General features: G+C 35.1%; 1 protein-coding gene across 1 annotated transcript; it reads right to left on the bottom strand.

The window, feature by feature from the left end:
- Positions 1-3873: 3873 nt before the first annotated feature.
- sfxn5b (sideroflexin 5b) lies at positions 3874-26724 on the bottom strand. Its single transcript, XM_059345871.1, has 14 exons — positions 26551-26724; positions 20664-20732; positions 18371-18448; positions 17123-17149; positions 16963-17017; positions 16836-16861; positions 16670-16723; positions 16324-16380; positions 15623-15688; positions 14744-14834; positions 14108-14223; positions 12782-12867; positions 7079-7196; positions 3874-4664 (listed from the first exon to the last, which is right to left on the bottom strand). The coding sequence occupies exons 1-14, from the start codon at positions 26605-26607 to the stop codon at positions 4587-4589; spliced, it is 978 nt and encodes a 325-aa protein (XP_059201854.1). The 5' UTR covers positions 26608-26724; the 3' UTR covers positions 3874-4586.
- Positions 26725-27976: the final 1252 nt, after the last annotated feature.

A 27976-nucleotide genomic window follows, 5' to 3' on the forward strand; every position in this document is an offset into this window, starting at 1 on the left:
GACGCTTTATGTGTGCGGAGAGGCAGCAGCGCCCTCTGGCGGCCAGCGGGGGAACTGCAGCTCCTCATGTTTTATTATATACAGTCTATGGTTTTATTAGAGCAGGAGTTCTCAACCTTATTGGGTCGCGACCCCCAATTTAACATGCATGTTGTCTCACTGAACACAATCTCACAGTTCAGATCAGACAAACTCAGTTGATACAACACATTTTGTACAAATAATGAAGCACAAAATGATGCAAAAAAGACATAGAATGACCAAAAAAAAAAGAAACAAAATTTCAAAAAAAAAAAAGACACAAAATGACCAAAAAAAGGAAACAAAATGACAAAAAAAGACACAAATTAACCGCAAAATGATCAAAAAAAAGACACAAAATGACCAGAAAAGAAACAAAATGACCAAAAAAGACACAAAATGACCATATAAGACATAAAATGACCAAAAAAAAGACACAAAATGTCTTAAAAAAGACACAAAATGACCAAAAAAGGAAACAAAATGACCAAAAAAGACATAAATTGACCACAAAATGTCTTAAAAAAGACACAAAATGACCAAAAAAGGAAACAAAATGACCAAAAATGACACAAAATGATCAAAAAAAGACACAAAATGACCTGAAAAGAAACAAAATGACCAAAAAAGACACAAAATGACCATATAAGACATAAAATGACTAAAAAAGAGACACAAAATGTCTTAAAAAATACACAAAATTACCAAAAAAGGAAACAAAATGACCAAAAAAGACATAAATTGACCAAAAAATGATCCAAAAAAGACACAAAATGACCCCAAAAAAAAGACACAAAATGACCAAAAAAGACATGAAATGACCAAAGGAATAAAACACATTAACACATGAACACTTTAACACAGTGGAGACAGAGCTGACTTCCAAAATGATTTGGCGACCCCCAGAAATCATCTCGCGACCCCAATTGGGGTCTGGACCCCAAGGTTGAGAATAGCTGGATTAGAGGACTAAAACTGAAAATGAACATTAACCCATAAGAACCTATGGTGACACGCGTGTAACAAACACTTTAAATGTGCTATAATCTCCCATATACAGCTTTATGCTATAATATAGGTGTGACTGGTAACAGAAATGTGAAAAAGTAGCTAATTTCAAAAAGCTTATTTTTTGTTACTAGGCTAAGTTTAAACCCATTGTATGTATATATATATATATATATATATATATAGCTGTGACGTATGTGTCAGAAAAAGGCAAATTTGTGTTTCTGTAAGCAGAAAATGTGTCTAGTTTATTCATTTTAAAATTATAAAATATCATAAACATAAATTCCATGAACGCCCAATGTAACGTTTATGTCACAATGCCAATTAAAAGTTTTTAAAAAATACAATAAAGGTACACAATTACTGAAATATCTGGAAATAAAACATTCACAAAATAATTCAAATGGAGAAAGTGTATTTATTATATATTTTTTAGATAATATAGGTACTTTTTTTTCATTTTTTACAATGTTTAACTACTAACCATTTAATAAACTTGTAGTAGAATTATAAAACAAATAATTAAAAAATACTAGCTCATAATCAGTAGTATAATATATTAATATATTGCTTGTACTTCAAATATTGTACAAAAGGAGTCATCAAGAGGAGAGTAGCGGTTTAAGAAACAGTCTGAAGGAGGAAAATGTCTTTCAAGTTAGGAAAGAAGGTCAGAGTACAGAGTTATAGAAAACAAAATGTCCAGGATGTTTGTTTTCTTCACATTATTGGGTTAAAATACCTGCAAACAGTGTACAAACTAATATACATCTACAGTACAGTCTCCTTGTTTTCTCATAGACGTATACAGGAGTAATATCAGTTCACTTTTATTCCCTCATCATTCTCAGCGTACAGGATATATCCATAGATGTGCACCCAATATATTTCTAAGACTTTTATTTTGAAATCTATTTGCAGTGTTTCCCACAAGTCCAAAGTATTCATTAGAGGAAGATTTGCCCCCTTTTTGTCTCCGTCACAATAGAACAACAGACTATAGTGAGCAGATATTATTATTATTATATTATTATTACATTATTACATTATTGCAGATAAATCAGGATCAGAGTATAAATTAACAGGTAATGGCACTAAGGTATGCTTTACATAACTGTTTGGTTCGTCCAGCAGAGGGCGCTGATTAATTGTTGTTTTTCTTTAACATATCTCATTAAAAATCACGTTTGAGGGATAATTGCCAGAAATGTATTATTATTATTATTATTATTACAAAAAGTAGCTCATTAGAGTTTAATTTAAGAGCTGATATCTAACAATTTTCCATGGTTTTATTGATAATGATTTTGATTATTATCAAGAAAACTATGGAAAATGTCTAGATATCATTATGTTTAGTACCTTTAGTTGTACCAGGCATCAAAATGAACAATAAATTGAAGAAAAGGGCGGTCTAATATTTTTTTCCATGACTGTACATCCACTGTTATGAACAAAAGAAAGATTTTCATCTCTTATCATGACGCTCTCCAGGGGCTGTAATAATAATAATAATAATAATAATAATAAATGTCTTCTTAAAGGTTTGAATTATTTCAAACAAATTCTCTCTAACTTTGGATTTATTTAAACCAGATTTGGGAGAAATAGAGTCCACTATAAAAACCTTTCTGTGCACCATCAATAAATCAGAAATGTCACCACGACGACAAAACATGTGACATGCACCGTGGGAAGATTTGGGGAGAAAAAGAGTAACTGGATTATAAATTTAAAATAAAGAAATAACTGTAACCTTTACAGTTTGAATTTGTGGTATTTTGAATACTGTTACAGTTTTAAAAACTGGAACAAACTAGCTGTAGATGTGAGGTCAGCTCCTTTAAATCAGGACTAAAAACACTATAGTTTACTGCAGCGTATCTTAACTTTAACACTTATCTGCTCTACTCTACTGCCCTTACTGTTTAACTACGCAATGTTTGACTTGTGCTTTTTATTATTTTATTTATTTTCTCATCCTGCTGTATCTTATTTATATTTTTATTTCTATTTCCCTGTTTTAATTGACTGTTTTTGCTGTTCTAATGTGTATGTAAAGCACTTTGAATGACCCTGTGTTGAATTGTGCTATACAAATAAACTTGCCTTGCCTGAAAAAAGTTGATGATGGATTACTTTATTATCTCAGCCAACAAGGTTATGTTTTACGTTTGATGAGACAGTGGGACATGGATCAGAAACAGACCTTAAAGTCTGCAGCTCTTTGAGTTTGGACCTTGGTTGTCTCTTGTCCTTTCTCCCCTCCCTCTGACCTGATCTGGCACCTTGCAAATATAAAACCTGTGAACTTGCACATTCCTGTTTGCTGCTCCTTCCCTCATTCAGATAACACTGTATTTGTACATGTTGTTCCTACTGTTTATATCTTTATAGTGGGGCGGATTAGCTCAATATTTTACACCAATTGTTCACTTTGTGATAAAAGCATGAAATTTGGTAGATGTGTTGGTGAATATGTTTCAAACAAATCTGGATATTGGGCCACCTCAAAGCGCCCCCTAGTGGCCGTGGCAGGCATTTGTTATACGAATAAATCAATAATGAATAAAAACTGCCCTTTTAATAATACCAACTGGTGATGAATTGTATATTGTTGGAAAGCCTGATTAGTCACCTTTACAACGAGGTACAGCTTGTAAGGATCGTGCATTCATGGAATGAGCAACGGGGCTAAACGTGTGGGTAGCACCCCCCAAAAATGTGCATCTACCAAATTTCATGCTTTTATCACAAAGTGAACGATTGTTCAGCTAATCCGCCCCACTATTATATATTTTTATATGTTGGCTTTTTGTATTCTTCATATTTTGTATTTAGGCTGCTGTTTTTTGACTGAATTAGTTGCCTTATTTTATATCTTAATTTTAGTACTTTGTTTACAGCAGCTTCCTTCTTGAATGTGAAAATCTTCCTTCCTTGTTTTCTGAACTCACTGTTTCTGTTTTCTAGCCACATTTTACTGTTTGTTCTGCTCTCATCAGCACCACCAAACAGATCAGATAGCAGTTTACAACAAAAACTCTTAAAAATGACTTCCTGATCAAAGCAAAGAGCAGAAGGAGAGCTAGCTGCTGGCTGCTGAAGTTAGAGAAGTCTGTTATTGCAGGTTTAAACTCTGTTTCTAAACCTTTATCAGTGGATGAACAAGCTATAAAGCTGTATTCTTGAAACAAAGTCTAGCCTGTGTGTGGGAAACACTGTTATATTGAATATATTAAAATCTTCTTTCATTAATGCTAAAAAACTGATTTCACAGTAAATATATCATCATTTCTATACACAGAGCTTCTTTGCTCCCTTAAAACAAATGGGACGGAAAAAAATCTGTCCCATTTTTAAACTTTGATCTGAGACGTAAGAAAGAAACCTGTGTTAGTACACGAGGGTCTGAGGAGGAACCATGAGGAGGAACCATGAGGAGGAACCATGAGGAGGAACCATGAGGAGGAACCATGAGGAGGAACCAGGAGGAGGAACCATGAGGAGGAACCATGAGGAGGTTCAGCCTGATTCCTCTGCTCCTCCATCCATCATAAACCCTTGTTGTAGGTCACCACCTTACAGTCTGTTGCCATGGAGATCTCCGGCTCCAGACGAGACACCTCGATCTGCACAAACAGACAGAAAGACTGAAGGTGAACTTCAGCTCTGAGATGAAAAGGGTCATTTTCTTTTTTTTCTTTTAAATGGAATCCTTAAAGGCGTTTTTGAGAGTTTTTTCTCATGTTCTGAGCCAAAAATCTCATCTTCATCTACACTTACAGACACCAAACTTACCAGAGAATATGTCCTAACTACACTACTGGTCAAAAGTTTTAGAACACACCAACTTTTCCAGAATTTAATTGAAAATGATGCAGTTTAATGTCTCAGTGTACTCTGAAATTAATGCACATTTGCAACATCTAAAATTCTTTATTGAGCATGATAGTGTTTTGAAAGTAAAAGAAAAGATTCAAAATCACATTTTATGTTGGACTAAAGGATTAAAAAAGGACACAAAATGACAAAAAAAAGACACCAAAAGACACAAAATGACTAAAAAAAGACACAAAATGACCAAAAAAAGACACAAAATGACCAAAAAAAGACACAAAATGACTTACAAAGACATGAAAAGAATTCAAAAATGGACAAAATAGCCCAAGACTCCATAGAGTTAAGTTGTTAACCCATTTCTTGTTCCCTGAAAAAGGCCTACTTGTATAATTCTGAAATGTACATTATTTTCCAGTTTTGGTTAAGCTTACCTTTTTTTATTTACCTCTGGCAGTTCACCACTTACCTTTGGACCCTTTCAAGCTGTTCATTTGACTTGAACTGCTTGAATTTCAATAAAAAACTGGAAAAATTGGGGTGTTCTAAAACTTTTGACCGGTAGTGTATGTCCTAACTATATTCTGAAGGTTTTACTTTGTCTATATATCATTCATACCCTGATTTATAGAACATGTAGTTCCTTAAAAACATGACGAAAATTGAATTTTGAATGGCTTTTGACAGTATTATCTGATTTATGAAATGATAATAGAAGAAGATTACTTTATTTATCCCTCAATGGGGAAATTCAACCTCTGCATTTAACCCTTTATCCTTTTTTACACACAAGTGACACACCATGCAAGTTCGAATCCTGTCAGTACCGGGATTCGAACCGGCGACTCTCCAGTTACAAGCCTGATTCCTAACTTGGAGGCCACAGACTGCCCATATAGTAGATATAGTAGATATCCCAATTTGCTTCTGTAAAAAACTGTGAATCTAATATATCAACAAAATAAAATAATAACACTGAAATTTTCTTTATGCAATGTTCATATTTATGTCCTGGAAATATATGCACATTAGTGCATACTTAGTGCATCAATTGCATATCTAAACATACCATTTCAGAAAAGATAGATAGATAGATGGATAGATGGATAGATGGATAGATGGATAGATGGATGGATAGATGGATAGATGGATAGATGGATAGATGGATAGATGGATAGATGGATAGATGGATAGATGGATAGATGGATAGATAGATAGATGGATAGATGGATAGATGGATAGATGGATAGATGGATAGATGGATGGATAGATGGATAGATGGATAGATGGATAGATGGATGGATAGATGGATAGATGGATAGATGGATAGATGGATAGATAGATAGATAGATAGATAGATAGATAGATAGATAGATAGATAGATAGATGGATAGATGGATAGATGGGTGGATAGATAGATAGATAGATAGATAGATAGATAGATAGATAGATAGATAGATAGATAGATAGATAGATAGATAGATAGATAGATAGATAGATAGACAGACAGACAGACAGACAGACAGACAGACAGACAGACAGACAGACAGACAGACAGACAGACAGACAGACAGACAGACAGACAGACAGACAGACAGACAGATAGACAGACAGATAGATAGATAGATAGATAGATAGATAGATAGATAGACTTTATTTATCCCAAGCTGGGAAATTACAGTGTAGCAGCAGCATTACACACAGAGACAATAACAACACAATTAAATAATTAAATAAAAAGAACAACCTAGGCATACTTCAAGCAATAAAATATAAAAAATACAATAAAAATACAATACAAAATAAAGTGTCTAAAGAAGGAGTATGTATTAAGGAGTAGAATAGAATTCCAGTGCAGAATAAATATGAATATACAGTATAAAAATGTTGGTGCTATGAAACAAATAAGGTGCAATGAACGGGAAAGATTTTTTGTATCTGTCCCTTTGAGAGCAGAGAAGGGAAAATTCAAAAACATTTGTTTTGATGTAAAAAAACAAACCAGGGAAGCTTCATGGTGATATCTATAAGTTTATAAAATGAGCCTGTTCTATTCCTGACTGTTAATTGTGTCGTGTAGAGGCTTGTGGGGCTGCATGTCAAGTGGTGTATGTGTAATTTGAATTTCTTCCAGCTGCTCCCTCTCTCCGTCTCTCTCTGAGCCATCTGGCCTCCAGTTAGCAGTAGAGCTAATATTTTAGCGTACCTGAGACATCTGTGGGAAGAGGCTGATGGCGACGGGCAGCGAGAGGCCAAAGGTCACCAGGCAGACCAGGCTGTGGACGGGCAGCAGCAGCCTGCGGTTGTTCTGCAGGAATCGCAGCCTGAACCAGTCAAAATAAAGTGATAAAGAGGGAAACGTGAGGCTTCAACCCTAGAGAATACTGGAGGATATTACATACTGTCAGAATGTGTAAAAAAAAAAACATAAGGACCCGGGGGAGGGGGGTCATATTTTGAGAAAAAAGTTTACAAGATTAAAGTGGTGAATCTACGAGGAAAAAATGTGCAGATTTATGAGATTTAAAGTGGTGAATCTGCAAGAAAAAAGTTGCTTTTTTCCCCACTTTTTTCTCGTAAATCTGCAACTTATTCAGGCAAATTTGCCACTTTAAATGTTTTAAATCTGCAACTTTTTTTCTTGTAGATTTGTCACTTTAATCTAGTAAATTTGCAACTTTTATCTCGAAATATTACCTAATTTTGATATCCACTGAAGCTACCAAATATAGTTCTTTGCCTGATGTTAAAAAGAACTAATGTTAAATGCTTTAACACTTAAAACACGTCTGTGTATTTGCAGCAGCACTCCATCTACTGAACAGAATCTCACACGCACAGTTCAGATCATACAGACTCAGTTGATACGACGAATTTTGGACGAATTATGAAGTAGAGAACATCATCAACGTCTCAAATTGACCACAAAATGACCAAAAATGACCACAAAAAGACACAAATTGACCAAAAGAGACACAAAATGGCCCAAAAAAGAAACAAAATGACTAAAAAAAGACACAAATTGACCAAAAAGGAAACAAAATGACCAAAAAGACACAAATTGACCACAAATGATCAAAAAAGACACAAAATGACCAAAAAAGATACAAAATTATCAAAAAAAGACACAAAATGATTAAAAAAAGGACACAAAATGATCAAAAAAGACACAAAATGATCAAAAAAAGATACAAAATGACACAAAAAAGACACAAAATGACCAAAAAAGATACAAAACGACAAAAAAAGACACAAAATGACAAAAAAAAACACAAAATGGCCCAAAAAAAGAAACAAAATGACCAAAAAAAAGACACAAAATGGCCCAAAAAAGAAACAAAATGACCAAAAAAAGACACAAAATGATCAAAAAAAGACACAAAATGACAAAAAAGACACAAAATGACAAAAAGACACAAAAATGACCAAAAAAGATACAAAATGACACAAAAAAAGACACAAAATGACCAAAAAAGATACAAAATGACCAAAAAAAGACACAAAATGACCAAAAAAGATACAAAATGACCAAAAAAGACACAAAATGATCAAAAAAAGACACAAAATGATCAAAAAGACACAAAATGACAAAAAAAAGACACAAAAATGACCAAAAAAGATACAAAATGACACAAAAAAAGACACAAAATGACCAAAAAAGATACAAAATGACAAAAAAAAGACACAAAATGATCAAAAAAAGACACAAAATGATCCAAAAAAGACACAAAATGACAAAAAAAGACACAAAATGACAAAAAAAGACACAAAATTAACTTTAACACTTTAACACAGTGGAGACACGGAGGAAACTCATTTCTACTGTATTAATTAACTTTAACACTTAAAACACATTTGCATTGTATTTGCAGCAGCACTCCATCCAGCCTGAACGAGTCAAAACAGAGATAAAGAGGAAACGTGAGGCTGCAGCGTGGATCGATGCAGCCAGGAGTTATTTTTGGATCCGGAGAGAAGACACGGTGCAGATTTCATGAAGAGGGGAAGCTATTTTTTTTCACAATTAGTGGGCGTGAGATTAATCAGTCTGTGAGAAAGTTCCAGTTCTGGTTTAATGAGTCAGACTGCAGCTTTTATCTAACGTCATAATAATAAAAACACAAGCACTGTGACTACAGGACAAATATTATCTCCATGCACAAGGAACTTCATTGGTTATTGGTCAAAGACGGACTATTGTACTCTGCTGATTGTTATTAGAAATATATCTGTCCTAAAAGCTTTTATTTTGTTTAAAAACCTTGCTTTTAGTGCAGAGAGTCATAAATATATCAGCAGACATGCAGCTGTAGGAAACTTTACATTAGCTAAAGTAAGATCTAACGCCATCAAGCGCACGTTTCTGTATAGAGCAGGGGTCTCAAACTCGCGGCCCACGGGCCAATTGTGGCCCTTGTGATGGTATTTTGTGGCCCCCACCTTGATATGAAAGTTTAATGTGAGTTTTATATGAATGGCACTTTACCGTGTTGTGTGTGGAAGGTCCCTTTAATTACTTTTTTGTGTCTTTTTTTACTATTTTGTGTCTTTTTTAAATAATTATGTGTCTTTTTTTGGTCATTTTGTGTCTTTCTAAAATAATTGTATGTCTTTTTTGCTAATTGTGTCTTTTTTGGTCATTTTGTTTCTTTTTAAGTAATTTCGTTTTTTTTCTGTAATTTTGTGTCTTTTTTGTAATTTTGTGTCTTTTTTCAGTCATTTTGTGTCTTTTAAGTAATTTAGTGTTTTTTCAGTCATTTTGTGTCTTTTTTTTATAGTAATTTAGTGTTTTTCAGTCATTTTGTGTCTTTTTTTTTATAGTAATTTAGTGTTTTTTCAGTCATTTTGTGTCTTTTTTTATAGTAATTTTGTGTCTTTTTTCTGTCATTTTGTGTCTTTTTTTCTAATTTTGTGTCTTTTTTTGGTCATTTTGTGTCTTTTAAGTAATTTAGCGTTTTTTCAGTCATTTTGTGTCTTTTTTTATAGTAATTTTGTGGGTTTTTTTGGGTCATTTTGATACTGCCTCCAGCGGCCCCCAGGTGATTTGAGTTTGAGACCCCTGATTTAGAGGTATGAAAGAATGGAATTCACTGCCTAAAAATATCAAACTCACCACTAACATAAAGCAATCCAAAATATTAATAAAACAGTATTTATCAAAATAAGAAAACATGGTATATTTATATGCATGTAGTATATTTCTATAGATATATGATATGTGTTATTATAATGCATAATATGTGTATATACAACATATGTATTATGCGTTAGTAGATTTTGTAATGATGTATACATATATGTAGAAATGTGTGTAATATGGATTAATATGTGAATAATTTTTGTTTTATTTTTTATTTTTATTATGTTTTGTGTTTTTAACTATATATTTGATACTGTTGGACCCCAGGAAGAATAGCTGTGGCTTTGCTGCAGCTAATGGGGATCTTAACCCTCCTGTCGTCCTTCCGGGTCAAATTGATCCAATCTGTTTTGACTATTCCTTCTTTCCTCCCTCCTCCTGCCTTCCTCTCTTCTTTCCTCCTTCCTTCTTTCCTGCCTCCTCTATCCTCCTTCCTTATTTCCTTCCCTCGCCCCTCCTTTCTTTCTTTCTTTCCTTCCTTTCCTCCCTCCTTCCCTTCTTTTCTTTCCTCCTTCCGCTATCTCCTTTCCTTTCTCTCTTCTTTCCTTCCTCCTGATTTCCTCTCCTTTCCTCCTTCCTTCCTTCTTTCATCCCTCCCGCCTCCATCCCTTCCTCTATCCTCCTTCCTTCTTCCCTTCCCTCGCCCCCCCTTTCCTTCCCTCCTTTCTTTCCTTCCTCCTTCCTTTCTGCCCTCTTTCCTTCCTTCCTTCCTCCCTCCTTTCTGCCCTCTTTCCTTCCTGCCTCCCTCCTTTTCTCCCTCCTTCCTTCTTTATTTTTTCCTTCCTTTCTTCTCCTCCTCCCCTGTCTTTCCTCCATCCTCCTTCCTTTCTCTCTCCTTTCCATTCTTTCTCCTTTTCCTCCTCTCTTCTTTTCTTCCTCCATCTTTCTTTCTTTCCTTCCTTCTTTCCTCCATCCTTTTTTACTTCCCTTTGCGTCCTTCCCTCTTCTTCCTTCCTCGACCCAAGGACAACAGGAGGGTTAATAATAAACTAAACTAAATAAACTATTTCTGTTCAGTTTTCTTCTAGCATCAGGCTGTATTTTTATTATTATTACATTATATATTATATATCTCTGTGTGACCTACTATTGACTGGCTGTATGGAAGAAGACTTTGGGGCACAACATATGTCGGCTCTGGCTCAGTAAACACAGAAACACAGAGAGTATTTTTAGATCAGAATCAAACAGACACTGCTCTGTGGAGACAGGAAACTAAAGAAAGGAGGTGAGAGAAAAGATTCTTTGATGCACAAACTGTAAAACTTCCGGCAACCTTAAAGGTGCAGAGAAGAGAAAGCTTCATGACTTCAGGCTGAGATAGACGGAGCTGCAGCTTCTCTGCCAACATTAATGCGTCACCAGTTCAGCTGCTTTTACTTTTTGTCCAGGTTGGATTTAGCTGCTGCCTCTAATATGTGGGAGGCTAAAACTGAAATACTTGCATCACAATATTTTCGAAAACACAGGAAGGAAAGAGGAAGGACATTAAGCTTTAATTAAGGCTGGTAGTACAGTTTTTAAAAGGGCTTCAGGTTTTTTAGAAACATCTAACTGAGAATGAACAAAACACGTTTGTTTGTTTTTTAACTTTCATATGTCCCCTTCATGAAATAGATCAGAATAAAAACAATGTTTAATACAGCAAAAAATGGGTTGTAATTTTTATTATTATTATTATTATTTTTGTATCTATTGTTTTTTTGTTTTGTTCTTTGTTTTAGTGGTAATTTGTCTTGTCTATTTTGTTTTGTTTTTATCTAAGAATGTGGGCATGTAAACCCTCATTAATGTATGTGTCATGTTAATTCTAAAAACCCAATAAATATAATTTTCAAAAATACAGCAAAAAATGATGAAATTGATCAACATATCGATTCAACTCATAGCCAAAAAGTGCAGAATAAAAACACTTTTAATGCCTGGAATTAGTTCAAATGGTGCCCTGATATCTACCTGCAATATGAATATCAAAATATGCATTTATTATTAAAATATTACAAAAAAAACGCTATCATGGACAGACACCTTTTCAATCCGACTAATCACTTATTACTGCTTCTTAATATATTTCCTTTTTTCCTCTAGATATAACTGAATAATAATTAATCTGCAACAATTAATAAAACAAAGCTGTAATGTTTGTACTGCACAATAATCATTGGTAACACTTTACAATAACCATCATTTATAAATGGTAAACAGATAGTTTATTAATGTTTAATCATCATTTATAAACCGTATATAGGCCATTTAGAATGGTAAATAGAAAATGTATTAATGTTGAACTATAATTTATAAATGCCAAATAGATGGTATATTAATGTAAGTTGATAGTTGCTTTACCATAAACAAACAATTACATTATAATTATTAGTTTATTAATAGTTTTGCACTCATTGTAACATTTTTAACACCATATTAAGTATGTTAATGATTACAAAATGATTCTTATACCTTTAAGAAATTGTTTGAAAACATTTAAAGATTAAAATATGTATAGAATTTTGTAATTGGTTAATAATTGGTTTATAAACCATCTATAAACATCACTTAGATGGTTATTGTAAAGTGTGACCTAATCATTTTCTTGTATCAAATGTGAATATTTTCTTTTTTCCTTTATGAAAGAAGAGTTTAGTTATTTTGGATTTGGGCTGTGGGAAGTTGTGACAGGCATTTTTTCATTTTTTTCTAATTTTACAGACCAAAAAACCAATTAATTAATTGAAAAATGTTTGTGAGAAAACAATATATTTGCGTACCAACCTCTCTAGGTAGGACATGATGATGGGGGGCAGGACGAAGATGGGCATGGGGAGGACCACCCGTGTGAAGGCGGTCTCCGTGATCGCCTGAGGAAGAACATTGTGCACACGCTTCATTTCAAACACGCCAATGACTTGGATTTAATTTTCCCTTTCATGAGATCAGATGGTGCTGAGTGACAGCAGCCGCGCAGGAAATGATGCATTTTACTCCATTATCACATTCACAATTCAGCTGAGAAAAAAATCAGCAGGTCTATAAAACATATTCAGAGAAGGCAAATACGCTGCGTATGAAAAAATATAAAATACAATAAAATACATACAATAAAATACTGTGCTACTTTGGGATTTGTCAGAAAAAAAACGAAATTGCCCAAAAATTACATAAAATTAAGCAAAAAAGGACTCAAATTGACCAAAAATGACCACAAAAAGACACAAATTGATCAAAAAAGACACAAAATGGCCCAAAAAAGACAGAAAATGACCAAAAAAGATACAAAATGACCAAAAAAGACACAAAATGACAAAAAAAAGACACAAAATGACAACAAAAGACACAAAATGACCAAAAAAAGATACAAAATGACCAAAAGAAGATACAAAATGACCAAAAAAGATACAAAATGACCAAAAAAGACACAAAATGACCAAAAAAAGATACAAAATGACCAAAAAAAGATACAAAATGACAAAAAAAAGACACAAAATGGCCAAAAAAAGACACAAAATGACCAAAAAAGATACAAAATGACCAAAAAAGATACAAAATGACCAAAAAAAGACACAAAATGATCAAAAAAAGATACAAAATGACCAAAAAAAGACACATAATGACCAAAAAAAGACACATAATGACCAAAAAAAGACACAAAATGATCAAAAAAAGACACAAAATGACCAAAAAAACCCACAAAATGACCAAAAAAAGACACAAAATGACCAAAAAAAGACACAAAATGATACAAAGGGTCTAAAGAAGGAGTAGAATAGAATTCCAGTGCAGAATAAATATGATTATACAGTATAAAAATGTTCATAGCACCAACATTTTTATACTGCATATTCATATTTATTCTGCACTGGAATTCTATTCTACTCCTTCTTTAGACACTTATATTTTATTGTATTTTATTGTATTTTTATATTTTATTGCTTGAAGTATGCCTAGGTTGTTCTTTTTAATTGTGTTGTTATTGTCTCTGTGTGTAATGCTGCTGCTACACTGTAATTTCCCAGCTTGGGATAAATAAAGTCTATCTATCTATCTATCTATCTATCTATCTATCTATCTACCTATATAAATAAAAAAGGCGTGTCTCACGTGTCTTGCAGCTATTTTGGAGGATCCCACCACTTTCCCGTTGTTGTCGAGGACGTCGATTCCTTCAGAGAGCTCGTTGTGTCTCATCAGACCCACGTTACAGATGTTTGCACTGGCTGAGGACACAAAGGACACTTTTATAATGCGTTTCTATATTATTCTCTATTTATAGAAGATATTTATTTCAGACTGAAAACAGAGTCTGTAAACCAAATATGTTATTATGAACTATTTTCACAATGAAGTCTTATAGTTATGATTTGTCTTAGAAACATTAATATAATATAATAAGCTCTGTAATTTGATATTTATGTTCATTATTTGTAAGATGGATAGATGGATAGATAGATAGATAGATAGATAGATAGATAGATAGATAGATAGATAGATAGATAGATAGATAGATAGATAGATAGATAGATAGATAGATAGATAGATAGATTACAGATGAAAAATCAAGATGCTGCATCTTGTTTGTCTGTTTTTGTCGTTGTCAAACTCAAACACAAGTCTGGTTTGAATGTTTGGTTGTTATTGTGTTGAATATGTTTTCATATTAATAAACATATGATGACAGAAAGTGAAGCAGCCAGCAGAGGGCCACATGTTGAACTAAAGGGTGCTGTGAAAACGTACCTACAGCCGGGAACGGGACCAGTCTCTGGATGATCATCCTGGTGGCAGGACTCAGTCTGTTGGCTCTCTGAATCAGCACATTCAGTCCCACCTGGTGGATAAACAAACACTTCAAACAAATGCAACATCAGGTTTGACTTTAACCATTAACAGGGCACTCATTAAAATACTTGACAATTCCAGATTTCAACCCTAGAGAATATTGGAGGATATTACATACTGTCAGAATGTGTAAAAAAAAACATAAGGACCCGGGGGAGGGGGGTCATATTTTGAGGAAAAAGTTTACAAGATTAAAGCGGCAAATCTACGAAAAAATTTGCAGATTTATGAGATTTAAAGTGGTGAATCTGCGAGAAAAGTTGCTTTTTTCCCACTTTTTTCTCGTAAATCTGCGACTTTTTTGGGCAAATTTGCCACTTTAAATGTTTTAAATCTGCAACTTTTATCTCGAAATATTACCTAATTTTGATATTCACTGAAGTTACCAAATATAGTTCTTTGCCTGATAAAGGGTTAAAGAATACTAATGTTAAAAAAACAAATGTTAAATGCTTTAACACTTAAAACACATCTGTGTATTTGGAGCAGCACGCCATCCACTGAACAGAATCTCACACGCACAGTTCAGATCATACAGACTCAGTTGATACGACGAATTTTGGACGAATAATGAAGCAGAGAACAACTAAAACATCTCCCTGTCTGTGCTACTTCGGGATTTGTCAGAAAAAAAAACAAAGTTGCCAAAAAATTACATAAAATTAAGTAAAAAAGGACTCAAATTGACCACAAAATGACCAAAAATGACCACAAAAAGACACAAAATGACCAAAAAAGATACAAAATGACACAAAATGACTGAGGAAACAGACTCACTGCGATAGAAACGGCGCTGCCCACGGCTCCAACGTAACCCTGAAGAAACTTGGATGTCGGCGTCGGCTGAAGAGCCAGAAAACAAATATCCTGTCACAGCTTTACAATACAATACACAATATTAAAGAGCTTTAATATTGTAATATTATACACGTGACATTTTGCATTTTGTATTAGGATTTAATGTACTTTACTTTAGTTGATAAATGATAAATGTAGTACCGTAAAAAGTTCAATATTTCCCTCCGACAGCTTAGTTACTTTACAAATTAACTTTTTTACACATTTTTTTTACACATAAACAAACAAAAATATATAGATCTTATAATACTAAGTTTGATCATAAATTAAAATACCCAACAGTCTAAGTACAGCTTTATCGATTAGCGAAAAAAATTCATGGTTTACAAATATGAAGATTTGCTGCCTTTTCTTATAATTATTTAGATTTTTATTTTTTTTTATAATTTTTAAAAAACAACATTGGACAGGAGGTGGAATTAGTACTAACTTTAATTAAAAAAAAAAATGTATTAATGTATTATTATTATTATTATTATTATTATTATTATTAATAATAATAATAATAATAATAATAATAATAATAATACATCATCTTAATACTACCTCCACCACTGGATTAAACAATAAAATAAATGGAAAAAAATACATTTTTTTTATTTTTCAGTTATGGTTCGTACCTTTGTGGCGTTGCGGTTGGCGTAGTTGACGCAGGCGTTATGACTCTGGTTCAGCCACTGCAGGACAGAAGGAAGCAAATAAAAGGTGAACAAGGGAAGGAAAGAGGAAGCTTGGAGGGAAGGAATAAGGAAAGAAGAGATGAAGGCAGAAAGAAGGAGGCAGGACAGCTGAAGCGATATTTACAGACTTAGATGTTGCTTTTTAAAGCTACAGCACACAGAAAGAAGCAGCAGCACTTTATTCTAAATGTCCTGATCCCAGCGAGGAACAGCGGAGAAGCTTACCAGACGTTCAAAACGTACAATAAATGCAATGAATGTACAGTTTGTTGGTTATTTACAGTACCTGCCATATAATGGTAGACACCACAGTCTGATTTGGGAGAAGAAGGCCAATGACCTAGATGAGACCAGGGAATAAGAGCTTATTTTTGGGGCAAAATAAGTCCAAAGTCTCATTTCCCCAAACACGACCGTGAAAAATGATGATTTAAAATGTATGAGTGACTTACAATCGGTGTTCCGAATGGTACATAACCTGCACAGCGGAGAAATGGTTGTAAAAAAATAAAGAAATAACGAGGACAAAATGGGAGAAACTTCAACAACTTGAGCAAAGATCTTCATCTGAGGTCGTACCTGACATTCGAAATGGCATGAAGATCTTCTCTCCTGTGTCAGGATGAATGATGGCCTGCGTGCAGAGAGCATGACATCATCCTCATGCTGCTGCAGCCCGAGGCTTAATGTATGGAGGTGAGTTCACCTGTTCACCTGAGCAGACTGATGGGTCACTTACCTGTTTGATCTTCTGGGCTTCCCACAGCTGCACGGGCAAAGAGAAGCATTAATCATTAAGTTTGCATTCAGAAATTCACTATTTTTTTGTTGTTTTTGTGTGTTTTTCCAAGAGTTTTGGTAACACTTTACAATAACCATAATTTATAAATGGTAAAAAGATAGTTTATTAATGTTTAATCATCATTTATAAACCATTAATAGGCCTTTTAGAATGGTAAATACATAATGTATTAATGTTTAACTAACTACATGATTTATAAATGACAAATAGATGGTATATTAATGTAAGTTTATAGTTACTTTACTATTAACAAACAATTACATTATAATTAATAGTTTATTAATAGTTTTAGTTGCACTGATTATAACATTTTTAACACCAAATTAAGTATGTTAATGATTATGAAATGATTCATGTTCCTTTAAGAAATTGGTTGAAAACATTTAAATATTAAATATGTATAGCACTTTGTAAATGGTTAATAATTGGTTTATAAACCATCTATAAACATCACTTAGTTGGTTATTGTAAAGTGTTACCAGAGTTTTTTCACCACACTGCAACAAAAGAAAAGTTGGGTGAACTCAAAATTTCAAGGCAACAAACTTCGATAAAATTTTTTAGTTGGACAATTAAACTAAATATTTTAAGTTTTGTTTTTGAGTTTGCTCAACTCTGAATTCAGATTTTTGTCAACTCAACTGTAAGTTGTACTAACTTATAATTTTACATTGTAATAACTTTTAATCCTTACTTCTGCTAACTTCTGCAATGTGCTGAATTGGCACGATTGTAACGCCGCTATGAAATGTCAGCTAATGTTGCGACCACAATTTTGAGTTAGCATTGATACGCTAATGGCTACTCTTGTAGCTGTAACAAGCAGAACCGCTAGCATCAGTTAGCCGCTAGCATCAGTTAGCCGCTAGCTTTCGCTAATGAATTTCACCGCTTTCACGCATTTCACAACAAATTTTGAGATAGCATTGATACGCTAATGGCTACTCTTGCAGCTGTAACAAGCAGCACCGCTAGCATCAGTTAGCCGCCTAACTTCCTTTGTTGTGCTAACTTACATTATTGCCCTAAATGTCAATAATTTATATTTCCAAGTTTTACCAACTTAAATCACTGTTTTAGGCCAAAAAATACAAGTTGGTTTTTTTTCAGTGCAGTTGTTACTACATACGGCCTTATTGTTATACGTTAACATGTCATCATGCTACATACTTGTTTAAAACTCACCTGAACATCAGACACTCCAGGTGGAAGCTCTCCATGTTTGTAGTCATCGAGCAGTTTTATGCATTCTGTCAGTCGTTTCTGCAAACAGAGAAGAAGAAGTCGACGGCTTCATTAGACTCAGAATGTTTTCATGTTTTGCCAAGTTTATGCATACCAGTGCCAACACTAGATCTGCATTTTTGTAATGTTTCCAAGTGAAAACATGTTGACACATTATTCTAAGAAATATTAACATATTTATCTACGAACCCCTTTTAATCATTTAACAAAGGAAGCCAGAGTTTAGAGCTGCAAGGAAGTCAAAGTATGACAATTATTTATACAGGTTGGGACTTTGTCTAAATCGTAAATAACACAGAATTCAATCATTTGCTAATTCTTTGTGAGATATTGTGTTTGAAACATTAAAGTCTGAATCAATAAATAAGAACAGTGTGTTTGTTTAAAAGTTAATGTTAACTGAAAAACATACTGTTTCATTGAATAAGTCATAAAAAGTGTCAGCTGAAATCATTGATGTAATTCATGTTTATGTAAGAAATGTATTTTGTAAAGAGATAGCATGTTGGCAGCTTTTGTTTGAACAGTAATGCAGGTTACTGTCACTTTAAGAGAGAGAGAGCTTAAAGCTAATTTGGTTAGTTGAGGCTCAATTAAGGGCCGAGCCACATGGTTTTCTTATTGTAGTAAAGTTCATTAGATTAGGAGAAGTTGACTTTGAACACTCATGTCAAAAGATTTGACAAAACTGTGGAAAGAAGGACTTTGTTTTCTCCTTTTTTACATCAGAGTGCTGTGTTCCTCTTCAAGTGAATGTACACGATTTAATCCCAATAATCCCAGAATACAATATTTTGGGCTTCAACCCAACACACATACATTTTTTTAAAAACTGTACAAGCCCACCTGCCCACCAGCAGCAGGGTTAGACCAAATAGTCTAGAGGGAATTGTCCAAAAAGTGAAAGTGAGGAGCATTTATGGGTACAAGTCAGGAACCGGCCTACTTTACTTATTTCAAGGGTGCTGAATCCCAAAAAAATGGTTCCCAAGCGAAATTTTGAGTTTTTGACCTTCTCATTTGCATATAAAAATGGCGGCTGTTGGTCGTTGGACCATTTCCCCTTAGTTTTTTTGTAAGTAGGCAATCAAAGATGAGGAAATTAAGTTTCTGGATCTATAGTCTAGAGTCAGAGCAAGAATATAGTGGAGGCTCAGTGTCTTTTTTATGTGTGTGTATATATATATATATATATATATATATATATATATATATATATATGCAAAATACCAACGTTTAAGGTGAAATTAAGCATTATTTGTGTAATTTTTTTGAGGCCGACATAAATATTCAATCAATATCACTTTTAAATGTTCCAGTTGGTATTTTGCATATATATATAAATATACATAAAAAAGGCACTGAGCCTCCACTATATCCTTGCTCTGACTCTAGACTATAGATCCAGAAACTTAATTTCCTCATCTTGATTGCCTACTTACAAAAAAAACTAAGGGGAAATGGTCCAATGACTGTGCAAGATGGGCAATTTGGTGGCCATTTGATAAACAAATTAGAAATTCCCAAATTTCGCTTGGGAACCATTTTTTTTGGACTCAGCACCCTTGAGATATGTAAGGTAGGCCGGTTCCTGACTTGTACCCATAAATGCTCCTCACTTCTTATAGGAGGCCTTTATTCTGAAATCCGTCTAGACTAAAATTAACTGACATAGTTTCTGTTGTGTTTTAGCCACATATTGAACAACCATAATTACAGAAACTATAAAATGTTACCTTTCAAATAAAGCCTCAAACATGAGTTTCGGCCTCACAGTTCTTCTGTTATAAGCTTTGGCCTCAAATGTTTTTTGGTCTCACCCTCGTCCTTCCTCGACTGGATTTTAAGAGGTTAATGTTCAAACTGATTTCTGTTTAGTTAATATAAACTCTGGATTCTGAATCAGATGTATTCCGTTTTATTTGTGTCCCAACTTCTTTGGATCTGTGTTGTAATTTTTCCCGTTTTTGAAAAAGTCCTTAAATGGTTAAAAATGTTATCTGTGAATATGAATGTGCAGGTGCATGTTTGAATATAGCTAAATGTATAGTTTTTATGGTGTACAGATACATTTCTATATTTTCATTCATGTAAACTTGTATTCAGTATTTACTGTGAACATGAAAAGGTAGATCATGCAAATTTATGAAACTCTGATCAACGGTTGCTTCAACTTTGTATCGATTCATATTGTGAAAACATCTATCTGCTGTTTCACGGATTATTTATTGACCTCGGAGACGAACAGCGTGCTGGGGTCAATGATGTCTATGAAGTGTCTCAGTCTGCCCAGGAACGAACCCTGAAAAAGACAGAAAGACAAAGTTAATTTTTTATGTAAGCACACACATAATAATTGTACATTATCCTCCTTCTGTGAATGTATAATTTCACAAGTCTGAGGTGTTTATTCTTGTTCAGTGGAGCATGAAATACAAAAAAAGGCACAGAAGTTTTTTGAGCATTTAGGCCTTTTGTACTGCAACATGTTTTCTGTTTTCTAAAGTGTAAGGCTCAGAGGTACTTCTGTCATTTCTTCACATGCATCCCTTTGGACATTTAAGGACACCTGAGAGGGCACTGAGTGTTATTTTATCTATTTAAAACTTTTTTTATATAAATAAACAGATGTCAAACTGTTTTATGCTCGCTGGTGAAATCTTCAAAAGTATATAAATGGATGACAAGCCTCTGCTATCACAATCCAACTAAAAACAACTGAGACCCAAAAGTTAAATTTCCCTTTTCAGATGATTTTTTACCAACCTTTGGCTGTTTCCCCTGTTTCTAATCTTAGACTCAGGTCATCTGAGGCAGCTATTCTCAACCTTGGGGTCGGAACCCCAATTGGGGTCGCGAGATGATTTCTGGGGGTCACCAAATCATTTTGGAAGTCAGCTCTGTCTCCACTGTGTTAAAGTGTTCATGTGTTCATGTGTTTTCATCTTTTTGGTCACTTAATGTCTTTTTTTGGTCATTTTGAGTTCTTTTTAGTCATTTTGTGTCTTGTTTTTGTCATTCTGTGTATTGTTTTTGTCATTTTGTGTCATTCTGTGTCTTGTTTTTGTCATTTTGTGTCTTTTTTTGGTAATTTTTTTTCTTTTTTGGGTTATTTTGTTTCCTTTTTTGGTCATTTTTGGTCTTTTTATGTCAATTTGTGTCCTTTTTTGGTCATTTTGTGTCTTTTTATGTCATTTTGTGTCTTTTTTGGTCATTTTTGATCTTTTTATGTCAATTTGTGTCCTTTTTTGGTCATTTTGTGTCTTTTTTGGTCATTTTGTCTTTTTTTGGTCAATTTGTGTCCTTTTTTGGTAATTTTGTGTCTTTTTTTGGTCATTTTGTGTCTTTTCTGGTCATTTGTTTACTTTTTTTGGTCATTTTGTTTCTTTTTTGGGTGATCTGAACTGTGCGTGTGAGATTGTGTTCAGTGAGTGGGGGTCCTGGACAACATGCATGTTAAATTGGGGGTCGCGACTCAAAAAGGTTGAGAACTACTGATCTGAGGGGCAGAAAAAGGGCAACAGCACGCAAAAGTTTCTACCATGTAGGGGCAACCTGTGGTACTGCATCATGTTTTCTCTATTTCCAGGCCACTTTAGAGAGCTTTATGTGGTTTTCTTCACTGGAAGGGCACTCATTGTGCACCATATCTTGTTTTCTTTGGTGTTAGAGCAATGAATGCAGTTTGTAACTGAGTGGGCACGCTAAAGGCCACTGCATCTCCTTTCATCATCCATAGGTGCAGCCAAAAAAGCACTTTTGCTGCATTTTTTTCAAAGATGGAGGCAGTGAGGTCCTCCTGCCCCCTCTCTGAGTCCACCAGTGTCTCAGTGAAGCTAAACAGATGCAGCTTCATATTTACCCTTTAAAAAACTGTATTTTCCAAAAACTATTTCTGTAAGTTCTTTATGTATGCTGGTAAATTTGCTCTGTTCACTAAATGAAGACTATGAGAGAGAAAAGCTCTGAGTGACTTTGCCAAAAACTAAGAAAGGAAATCAATGCACAAATCATTGATGTGCTAAATAAATAAATGGTTATTTTTGACACTCACTAGAGGGGAAACAGCCCTTCACAGCTTCATATTTACTGTAAAAAAACAAAACAAAAAAACATTAAAGTGGGATCAATCTCATCAGCTGCCAGACAGTGAACCAGTGCATTTCCCAAAACTATTTGTGTGTGTTTGGACCGTTTGCTCTGTTCACTAAATAAAGACTATGAGATGCAGCTGAAGACTCTGAATCATTTGTAAAGCTTTAAGATTGTTATCATAAAATGTTGCCAAAAGTTAAGAAAGGACACAAACCTTTGATATGCTAAAATAAATAAATAAATAAATAATATAAATTCCACTACAAAGACACTGTGTTTTTTCTCACTGGTGAAATATCAAAACAAACCAATCATCAAAAGTATAAAAATGGATTAAAAAAATCCTCTGCCATCATTATCCAAGAAAATACAACTGAGATTCAAAAGAAAAATGTGCCTTTTTTTAGAACGATCTTTTAAATAAATAAATGTATAGCAACAATCTGTGTAAGTTAGCTTACATTTTAAAAGACATTCCTCCTGGTGAGGCTTGGAGCTGCTGGTCAAGTGCCCTGTTTTCTGTTCCCTCCGCTGTCTTCATCAGCATGCCAATAGCTAAGTATGTGAGCCAAGAGTCTGAAAGGCCCAACAGCGAGCCATGCCAACAGTCTCTCTGGCAAACCAGATGGGTGAAAACATGGCAGCTTCAATCACATTCCCTCAGAGACATTTATCAGTTATGAAGGGCAGCAAACAAAGAGAAGACGGTGGAAAAAAAACCCTTCTGTATTTTAATTATCTGTTAGCGTCGGGCGCTAATTGAGACGACTGGAAGCAGCATCCACTCCCTCCTAAAGCTGCTAAACAAAGGTCTTTACTGTAACCCTGGTTTCTCTTTCCTCCATCACACGTCTCCTCCTCTGACAGGCCATATGTGCTGCAGAGCTGTTTGGTAAGAGTGGGGTAGACTGAGGATCCATGTGAGGAGCCCGCTTTAATTATGCATGAGTCTGAGCTCCCCGGAGAGTACACAACAAGGCTAGCAGGGAGGGAGCGCGGCAGAAAGCACAGACAAAACTGAGCAAGATTTATGCTGATTCAAAGCCTGGCCTCATTTTAACTGCTTTGACGCAAGGAACTGAAAGTATTACAGCACCTTCATCAACCTGACGCTGATGTCGGGTTGCAGACGGAAAATAAAAAAGGTGGAAAAACCATCAGCAATAAGAGCCAAAAACCAAGTCCTTTAAATTATGGTGATCTAAAAGATGTGACTGCAATCGCTAAAGAAATGAGTAATTCACAGGAGACAAAGGGTGTAAATGAACTGCTATGTCGGCTCTTTGCCATCCATGCAACATCCTGTGTTAATTGGTGTGCTCATGGACGGATTATGGAGCAGAGTGTCCCTGGACGGAGACTTTGAAAAGCCCCCAACCCTCCTGCATCAGAGCAAGACCGAAAAGGATAAAAAGGACATGAATCTACATCATTTTGTGTCAGTTTTATTGGTTCTTTAGGGGCTATTCTGCATCTGTTTGTGGTTGTTTTGCGTCAATGTGGCCGATTTGTGTCTCTTTAAGACAATTTTTTTCTGTGTCCAAAATAATTTACTACTCACTATCTGGGATTCTGTGTAGTGCAGCTATTCTCAACCTTGGGGTCGGGACCCCAATTGGGGTCGCGAGATGATTTCTGGGGGTCGCCAAATCATTTAGGAAGTCAGCTCTGTCTCCACTGTGTTAAAGTGTTCATGTGTTAATGTGTTTTAGTCTTTTTGGTCATTGTGGAGGTTTTGTATCCTTGTGAGGCCATTCTGTGTCTCTTTGTAGCTGTTTTGTCTCTTTATGGGTGTTTTGCATGGACGTTTAAGAAGAAGTGAATACAGTGTTGGAAGCGAGGCCCCGTTCATTCCTATGAAAGTTGCTCAGAAGAGCATTAAGCCAAAAGGTTTGACTTCCGTGTATGAAAGCTCTTCTTCATCTGTGGGACCAACGGAGCGAGTGCACCAGAGACGTTTGTTTGCAGAGCTAACTTCCACTTTAACGCTTCCATAACTGGAATGTGAATAAAATAATTTATTCGTGCGGCTCTTCTAGACTTTTTAAATGTTATTATACCAAATTAAGGAAATTCTGATAGTGAAATTAGTCACTTCCCAGGAGATGAGATGTTCAAAAAAACAAATCCACTGACTGACAGACGTATCTTTACCAATGTAACGGCACTTTTACACCTTCTGATTAGTCTGAGAGTCTGGTGTTGCTGGTGTGAACGCTCAAACAAACTCTGGTGCAAACCAAAGGAACCGAACTTTGGTTTGCTAAAAAACAACAGAGGTCTTGGTTCACTTCCAAGTGCACCAGAATTCAGTTCACTGCAGGAGGGAACGCCGTCTAAACAAATGGTCTAATAATTAAAGACCCTTTTTGAAAAATGGTCAGAACACACACACATAAGTAACAAAGTCAAATGATTTAGTGACAGAATGGTGGCTATTGCATTCAATTGCACCCCTGATCAATGTTGCATATCAGTGAAAAAACTCTGCTAACAATACGTTGGAGTCCAAGACTTGCTTTGAAAAGTGTCGGCTCTTTCCCTTAAATATTATATCTGATAGACAGAGGACAGCGTCAGCAGCGTGACTTGATAAAACACAGTGAGGAAGCAAACCAAATGAAAAATGCAACAATGTTACAACTTCACCACTGAATTGCACAGAGCACCAAACTCTGAATGTGATAGCGAGCTGAGTCTAGGGGGGAAAGTATTTCTGGTTCTTGTGACATCACAGTTGTAATTCCACTGTTCAGCCACAATGAAAGGTGGTTTTAAACTGCTTCACTTTACTGGGAACTTGCTGTTTTGCATCTCTTGGTAGTTGTTTGAGTGACTTCATTTGGTGTTGGAGTAACGGGAATAAATAGTCCTGGACTGGAGGAATTCATGTGAACGCCAAAAAATCAAAACAACAATTTCTTAAGTCTGTGAAAATGCTGGAACGGGACTTGCCGAGTTGACGTTATACATCAATGAACCATGGTGGACAGATAGACATGTTGGGTTGATGTTTAGAAACTTTGTTATTAATTCACTTTTTGGATATGTAGAGTGTCCTTGGTTTGTTAGAAAAGTTATTTATTTGCATTAATTAAAGGTAGAGTTCATTTCAGGCCCCTTGACCCTTTGGACTCCTTTTCCATAATTTTTCCAGATATTTTGAGAAGAGTTTCATTGATCTTTGGCATTGCAAAAAGTTTGGTGACTAATTTACATAATGTGTTTTAGAACCTTTGCTCCTTGCAGAACCATCCGGTGAATCATTTCCTCCCAGCTGCTGTTTAACGAACGGCTGTGAAGAAAAGAAGCCTTAGAAATGTAAATGTACCCAGCCTCACTGAGTCAACGTGAAGGTCACATTATCTTTCAGGGCTGACCAATGCAAATTCATTTCTGGAGGACGGAGAATTGAGTAATGGGCTTCAGATAAGGAAGGACAGCCCATTAATCTCGATCACATGTCTGTCTGCAGGAAGCTTCCTGCAGAAAAACTAAACTTGAGGGGTTTTAAGTGGGATTCATGCACCAAATAATGTGCAGATATTGGAGATAAGGTGCAAAAGCTGCAGGTTTAAAGCATAGGCTGCACTAAAAATAAAAGAGGGGGGAAAAAACAAATCCATAAGCATTTTTTTGTGGTAGCTGGCTTTAAATCGCACGATAGCGATCTCGGCTGCAGACCTCAACAGTGTGATATAATGTGAGCAGCAGAGAGAGGCTGTGAGGCTGTGGAGATGACAAACAGCGATCTGAAGCTGCACACGGACCATTATTCTCACCAGTAAAAACTACAATCAACTCCAAACTGGTGCCATCACACCTCCACAAGTTGATTATCGGCTGAAAGTTGTTGTCGGGTTGATAACAAAGACTGTGAGCGCAGATCAAAGGCAACTTTGGCTACAAAGTGTTGTGATCGGAGCTGCTGCAGGGCGGAGGATGGAGGATGGAGCTGCTCCACACACACACAGAGAACCTTTAAAACACTAAATGTACTGAATGCATGGTTAAAGAGGACTCACCTGCTCGTAGCGGGGTCTCCCGAGCTGGAAGGCAGGACACGCTGTGGATTCCGCCATGACACCGAACTATTTATTATTAATGAAGTGAATCATGAACGGATCTCCAAGTGCAGAGAACTACACTGAGTGTGTAACTAGTGGACTAGTGGCCGCCGGGATCTGTAGTCCTCTCCTTTAGCTTCACACTGGCAAAGTTGGAGCGCATGACTACACATCCCAAATAATCGATAAGGTGAACATATTGCATAACTGCTCGGATTGATCTGGGGAGAGATAACAGCTGAAGCATGCAGCTCCATAGATAGGACCAAGGCTGACCCGATTAATCATTGTGAGGAGAGGAGTGGCCATTAATGATCTGCAGCTCCACTTCATAATACAGACACAATTAATAACCCGGAGCAAGAAAAATGAAATATAAGTCACCACACCGGACACTTTCATTAAGCTCATTTAGTGGCCGAGAGCCAAACTATGCTGCTCTAAACACAGATAATAAACTATATACTGTCATAAACAACAGGCAACAATTATTACATTAGAATAACCAGACTTTCTGGTTATTCTAAGCCAAGCCACAGACTCGTATCTTAATTCGACAATTCAGTGAAGAATGAAGATGTCGAACTCTGTCCTAACGAAAGAATAAATTATCTAAAATCCCCACTTTGTATAGAGAGAGAGCAAAAACTGCTCAGTGTTGACCAATTATTCCTAAACATTTAATCCAAATGGCTATAATTTAATGGTTTGATTCTGCAAACTGTCTTTTTAATTTAGAATTTTCTCATTAGAAACATCATATTATGTTATAAATATTATTTTTTAAAGAAAGTTGTAGTTAATTCACGTATAGGAAATGTGTGTCTGTCTCTTTAAAAATGTCAGGCAGAGTGTCTCAACCCTCTGATAAAGTGTGATACTACAGCTATTATTATTATTATTATTTTATACAGTCTATGGCTATTACTCATGGTGAACCTTTTATATTTTCTATTTTATCTATTAAAACTGCAAATGGTAGAATATTGTGCTTCTGACTGAGGTTTCCCAGGGTGCCAATATATTGTAAAAATAAAAGAAAACAAAAATTAAAAAAGACAACAATGATATTAAGAAAGTGAGTGATAAAATCATTAACATTTTAATGATGGAATAAAGATATCTGGGCCCCAGTCAGTATTCATTCCATCCTTTCATAATTTTATCCGTGACATCTTGACAATATAATAAAGAAAAACCTTTAAAATAATAAGAAATCTGGCTCTTAACAAGCATGTAACCCCATCCCTGTTACAATTTTGAGGTACTTTACTGATGTATTTTATGCTACATTATATTCTACTGCACTATATTTTTTACTTTTTTCTTTATTAATATTACAGCTTTAGTTACCCGTCTTCACATCCACCTGCAACCACTGACA

This window comes from Centropristis striata, chromosome 12 (assembly GCF_030273125.1).
Source record: "Centropristis striata isolate RG_2023a ecotype Rhode Island chromosome 12, C.striata_1.0, whole genome shotgun sequence".
NCBI lineage: Eukaryota > Metazoa > Chordata > Actinopteri > Perciformes > Serranidae > Centropristis > Centropristis striata.

Excerpts from the sequence above, each read along its gene's own strand:
- sfxn5b (XM_059345871.1), bottom strand. The coding sequence starts at position 26,607 with ATGGCGGAATCCACAGCGTGTCCTGCCTTCCAGCTCGGGAGACCCCGC. Across the intron at positions 20,733-26,550 it reads GGAGACCCCGCTACGAGCAG|GGTTCGTTCCTGGGCAGACT; the intron begins GTGAGTCCTCTT and ends TGTCTTTTTCAG. Across the intron at positions 17,018-17,122 it reads AAGCCCAGAAGATCAAACAG|GCCATCATTCATCCTGACAC; the intron begins GTAAGTGACCCA and ends CTCTGCACGCAG.